The sequence below is a fragment of the Vigna umbellata genome, chromosome 1, assembly GCF_029865625.1.
Source record: "Vigna umbellata cultivar VRB3 chromosome 1, Vumbellata_1.0, whole genome shotgun sequence".
NCBI classification, from domain to species: domain Eukaryota; kingdom Viridiplantae; phylum Streptophyta; class Magnoliopsida; order Fabales; family Fabaceae; genus Vigna; species Vigna umbellata.
In genome coordinates, this window is record NC_142165.1 from 19,006,112 (window position 1) to 19,012,836 (window position 6,725).

The 6,725-nt window shown below is 27.2% G+C and overlaps 1 protein-coding gene across 1 annotated transcript; it reads left to right on the forward strand.

Moving 5' to 3' along the window:
• Positions 1-958: 958 nt before the first annotated feature.
• On the forward strand, positions 959-3,948 carry LOC124825424 (uncharacterized). The gene is made up of 3 exons (XM_088107707.1): positions 959-1,139; positions 1,842-1,971; positions 3,023-3,948. Exons 1-3 carry the CDS (start codon positions 1,004-1,006, stop codon positions 3,687-3,689), a joined length of 933 nt encoding a protein of 310 aa, XP_087963833.1. The 5' UTR covers positions 959-1,003; the 3' UTR covers positions 3,690-3,948.
• Positions 3,949-6,725: the final 2,777 nt, after the last annotated feature.

The window sequence follows — 6,725 nt, forward strand, 5'->3', positions numbered from 1 at the left end:
CCTTTCTTATCTTAGGTGATGTAGGACTTTTCAAAATGTATTTTTTTTATCAATTTAACAATATATGTCTAACACACTTTGCTAGAATATTATATTAGGAAGTGAGTTTAAGTTTGAGTAATCCCCTTAAATGTTTGAAAAAACTGATTGTAAACTAAGGAGTATTTTCACTTATATACTTTAAATTAGTTTTAGACTTTTAGTAATTTAGTTTTTATATTTAAAGTTATGATTCACTTTAGTTTTAATAGTATTTTTTTACTCATTGAATCTTAATATTTTTAAATAGAACCAATGTGGTCTTTTTTGTTAAATTAGCATTAATAATATTTGAAATGTGTTACGTGTTAAAATTTGAAAGGATTCATGTATCAAATTAGAAAGATTTCAAGATTTCTTTATTGAGATTTTGACACAGACGACACATTTCAAATAACGTTAATATCAATTTAACAAATAAATCAAACTGACTCTCTTTAAAATATAATGAAACTCAATTAAGTTAAAAAAAGTTATAAAAATAAAAATAAATTATAAATTTAAATATACAAACTAAATTACTAATTAAACATTATTTTTGTATATGATGGGTGTGATCTTCAACCCTTTACTCTCTTTCTTTATATTTTTCAATTATAAGTTATAACAGAAAAATAGATTAAAAAAAAATTTAACTGATTTATTGCTAAGATGTAACATTTAGAAAAAAAAAACTGTGTAAAGAAGAATAATGGACAAACACCCAGTTTTGAACCAACAACAAACAGGCCTAGAATTTGAACCCAGATTGGGTTTGTACAAACTTGTAACAGTCTGAACATGGTCTCATCTTATCTTATTAATTATTACAAGTTAATACAATGTTTTGTCTGGTAGCTGGCTGGGTCCCCCTGCCTCAGATGACACCAACTTTATAACACCTTCACCAGAAAAAGAGTCTCAAAGTCTCATTGTTTTGTTCTTTCTGTGATTATTGGAGTTTCTGTGAGAGAGTGGTGTCGCCATGGGAAGAGCTCCTTGTTGTGACAAAGCCAATGTCAAAAGAGGACCATGGTCCCCCGAAGAAGATGCAACACTCAAAGCCTATGTGGAGTCTCATGGAACTGGTGGAAATTGGATTGCATTGCCCAAAAAAGCTGGTTTTTCTCTCTTCTTTCCCAATACTTATTCACATTTTTCAAACACTTTCTTCTCATTTCAGTATATGAATCTTTGTTCATCCTTTTTCTCAAGATCTTTTCTGCAACACCCATCTCAACCAAAACATGATTATCTTTGTTTTGTTCAACATGGAGTTTTGTTTTGTGTTATGTATATCGATACATACATTTTACTTTAATTCCAGTTTCAATTATCATTTTCTTTTGTTTATTCCTATACTCTTCATCAAAAGTTAAAGACTAATTCTTTTTGAAGCATTGAATTCACAAACTGCATATTTAAAGGCCATAATTGTATAGAAACTCATCTCACTATATTTATGATACATTAATTTGAGTTACAAATACATTGACAAATGCAACTGTTTTCTCAATCTATTTCAGTTTTCTCAGTGTTTGTTCAATTTCCAAGTCCACTAGTAGACACACTTTTTCCGCAAATGACATTATTTCCTTTGAATCCTTTTGGTCAAAATCATAAATAGCTTCTGCAGTTTACAAGGCATGAAACAAGGAATGGGAGTTTCTCCTGTTATAATACTCTTAATTAATCTCTTTATTTTGTACCTATTTTTTTCATTATTTTAATAAAAAAATATTCATCCATCTTTTATATTTATTATAAACTTCATCTATTTACTTTATTTTTTCTTTATTATATATTTTTTATTTAATATGCAGGCCTTAGACGGTGTGGGAAGAGTTGCCGCCTACGGTGGCTGAATTATCTGAGACCAGACATCAAACATGGAGGCTTCACTGAAGAAGAAGACAACATCATTTGCAATCTCTATGGCCAGATGGGAAGCAGGCAAGTTTTAATTTTCAAATTATGTAAATTTCACACTATAATATTCACCATCCATTAAAAAAATAATCAGCAACAGATATATTAATAAAATACATCCATAAGAGATTATTCTAATTGGGATTTAGCCAATGCTTATATGATTATGTCTCTATTCACTACAGCCTATATGAGCGGTATTATTAACTGACAATTATAATAAAATTTTCATTTTACAAAAATATATTAGCTTGGACCACGTCATGTGGTACGGACCAATTCTTATATAACATGTCATTTTTTTTTTATTGAAAGGTTTAAAGATAGTGTTGTAGATTTAAGCTTTATATTATAACCAAATAAATTTATAATTATAAATTATATACCGTGAGTTTATAATTATGTGTTGGAAAAATTCATACCACGCGGTTTCGTTTAATTTATATATAACACATACATACACTTTATAGTTTTTCTGAATAGTTTGAATAATATTTTATATTTAAATTTTGTAACGATAACTAGTATGTGATAATTACGAATGAGAAAAATCTTTTTCAGCACAAATTATTGTATAATTTGGGAGCTCATCATATAACACGTTAATTATTGTTTCATTTTTATTTAGGGATAAAGGGTTTTGAAACAATAATTTAACTTTAAATTTTATAACTTTTTATGTATCGGAGAAACCCATTTTAGAATAAATTATTCTATGGACAGGGACCACACGGTTTCCATCAAATTTTATATAATATGTTTGCTTTAATTTTAAAAAGAGATTTAAATTCAAATTTTATTATTGTCATTGTACAACTCATAATTTTTCTAATGAAATCCTTAACAAACCAAAACAATAGTTTAGAGTCAACAGTGGCCTAATTAATTGTTAGACTTATATGAAAAGGAAACATCACTATGTTTACACCACACACATAATATATATATATATATATATATATATATATATATATATATATATATATATATATATATATATATATATATATATATATATATATATATATATATATATATATATATACTGATAAAATTTGTGTTCTTGCTTGTTCAGATGGTCTGCCATAGCCTCTAAACTTCCTGGCAGAACCGACAATGATGTGAAAAACTACTGGAACACGAAACTGAAGAAGAAGATAATGGCAGGAAAAGTTAGTCTCAAAACATTGACCGAAAATGACACTCTTCCTTCAACTTCAACCCCATTACCAACCAACCAAAGTCTGAAAACTCAAAATTCACCTTTCAATGTTTCACCAAATCAGCTAGCCTTGGTGCTACCAATCTTAGAAGCAAATGATAACAATGCATTCACAGATAATCAAAAAAACATCATTAGTTTTGACCAAACAAAGCATCATGGGTTGTACAGTCCACAAGTCATGCATGGTGTCTCACAGATTGGTGCAAGTTCAAGGATCAACAATAACACCAACGAAAGTAACAGTAACAGTCACATGGTGTCATTGTCTCAAGAAGGTTCAAGCAGCATTTCGGATTCATCTTCCATTGCAATGAATTACAACAAGTGTGTCGTGTCACAGCCTCAACAGCAGCAGCAAGAGCAACAACAACATTGTATTGATGAATCTATGGAAATGTTGGTGGATTTTGGCTTTGGATTTCCCTATGATTTTGCTAACTGCCATTATGAGAGAGTTGGTGAAACTTTTGCTCCAGAGTGGGTTGATTTTAGCTATGCTGACATTAAGCCACATTGACCAAATCAAAGTGTTAGCTAACTAGTTATTTTATTCATACGATGTATAACCAAGGGAAGAATATCATATGGGATATTTGTGTAAGAAAAAAATGCAAAAGCTTATGTGAAGTGAAGATTTAATTAGGTGACATTTAGTTTTCTGGTTTGTTGATGATAAACTTTAGTATATTAATATGTAGTTCATAGATAAGAACTACATAGTTTAATTAGGTCAAAGTTTGAATTAAGCAAATAAGAATGCTAAAGATAATTGACTAGATGCTCTTGTGTTATATTTGTTATTAAATTATGAGGTTCATGCATGGTATTTTTTTGAATTGGTTGTGGGGCCAATGAATATGGTTATTTATTTGGTTTTTGTTTGATATAAGGATTTCTTTTATGTACATGTGTGTTGATGACAGAAGCATGTTGGTCACGAAAGTTGCATGGAGGGGTGACTAGTTCAAACCCTAGAATTGAATAATGTGTCTTTCTTCTTGCATTGTTCATCAACCATAAAAGATTCTCTGTCTTTCTCTCTCTCTCTGCTCGCACCTCTCGTGATGCACTTTCATCAACAGTCGTATTGTAAATAAATGATCATTCTGAGCTCTGAAATATTAATTGGAAAAAGTTAAACCTACTTGTCGACTTTGAGATGCATGAGATTGGATAAAAGATGTGAGAGAGAAAAATTAATAGATGTGGTACAATAAATATTTCATTGAGAAGAAAAATGAAATGAAAATTGAATAAAGAAGACTAAGTGGAAATGGATATAAAAAATAAAAAATTATATTAAGTATATCGTAAAAATTTCCAAACGAGTACTTATTATAGATTTTTATTTATCTATATGTCTAGGTCTTTGATTTTTTTTATATCTTTTTTACCTTTTTTTTATAAATTAATTGAGTCACTATCTTTGTAAAAAAATATTCAATATATTCATTTTGATTAGGTTTAAATATGTTTTTAGTCCCTAAACTATTGATCGTTTCTGGTTTTCGTCCCTCTTTCGAAGTAAGGTACAATTTGGTCCTCATTCTTTTCGAAACGTTCGTTTTAGTTCTCATTTGGTCCTCATTTGTTGCTAAATGAGGACCAAATTTTTAAATAGTGTTTAGTTTTCGAAGACTAGAGGACCAAATTGTACCTTACTTTGAAAGAGCCAGAAACGACCAATAGTTTAGGGACTAAAAACATATTTAACCCTTTTGATTAAATTGATATTATTATCATTTAGAAATATTAGGTGTAAAAAATTTGCACGGTCTTCTACTTTAAAGTGTCATGTGTCAAAAATACAAGGATTCTAAGATAGAAAATAAATCAAATTTGTCACATAACAAACTTAAATTTTGATACATAATATTTTTAAACTGTATTTACAATAAAACTACCTACAACATAAATAAAAACTATCTACAAAATAAATAAAAACTATTTACAATACAATTATAAAAATTATTTATATTTAATTTTATAATTATAATAATAACAATTTACTATTTTGTATTATCATAAAAAAAACAAGTGAACACTGCATATGCGTATTTTCACTAATATCGATAGTAAGTTTTGTAAATTATTAAATATGAAAATGAATTGTAATATGGAATTCTTACCAAATAACATTTTTTTTTTCACATTCTATATATAAGAATGTCAAATAAAAATATTATACAATAATAAACTATTTAAAATGTGATTTTGTTAACTAATTATATTCAATTAGATAATATTATCATGAAATTATAAACCCATATTAAATTTGGGGCAAATTTCATGTTTGTAAGGATTAAAAAAAAATAATGAAATATGTTAATTAAATTTTTAAAATTTGGTTAGAATTTTCTGGCTTGATTATATAACCCTAATTAGTCATATTCCAATACGACTTTAAAAATTTTCTAAGACATAAAAAAGTCATATATGTCTCAATCTCTTTCCACTAAAATAATTTCCATAGCTAATGATTATATTTCATGTAGCTTGCAAATAACATTTGAATAATTAGGTCAATGTCTGCAATATTGTCTCATACTGGAGTTGTTACTTGTTTTCTGAGTCAAAACCAGAGTTTTTTTATTACTACGTACTTTAATCACTACAAAGTTCAGGAATCTTATCCTTAAAAATAGAATAAGACTACTAATGTCATTGTTCATGTGCCAACCATAAAGCTTACTTGACTATGTTTGCTCATTGCTTTTAATATTTTTTTTTGCAGAAAATCAATGCACTCTATTTAAATAAGTTGTTTATTTAAAAAATTTAAGTTCTGTAATGATTATAGATTTACAATTTTGAAAGCGAAATTAATATTTTGAAAAAAAAAAATAGAAGATTGTTAATTTTCTTAACCAATAATATGAAATTCATATTTTCCAAATTTCAATTTCATTTTTTTATGTCACTTTTAAAATTAAATTTTCAAAATATTTTACAGGCTAAAGAACATTTTAAGGAGTGCACATTTTTTTAAAAACATGCAAAAAGTAATTCCCATACAAAATTGGAATGCCTTGAAAGCTGGCCAAAACAACTTGTTTATTCTCATGTTTGCATATATCAGTTTTAACACATGTTTGTATGATGTTCTACATCTGCTTCCTTATGGCATTATATATAAGGATGAATATTCCTTGAGAAATAGCTTTAGTATAAAAAAGACAAACATTAGGATAAACACTAAAGACCAAAACTTTATATTCTCTTTTTCTAAATAGGATTTCACTTTTACATTTGGACTAGTATGAAACATGCTTGTATTTTCATATAAAAAAGGGAAACACCACCTTTGAAATTGTTCTTCATTTTGTACTTTAACACACATCATATGAAAATTGCTTTGGGAAATCATGTTGAGTTAGAGATGTTTTAGTGGTTTATTGAGGTATTTTTTCTATTGAAATGGTCATATAACACTTCAAATTTGTTTAAGAAAATTTGTAATTATATATATATATATATATATATATATATATATATATATATATATATATATATATATATATATATATATATATATATATATGAAATTTCTTAG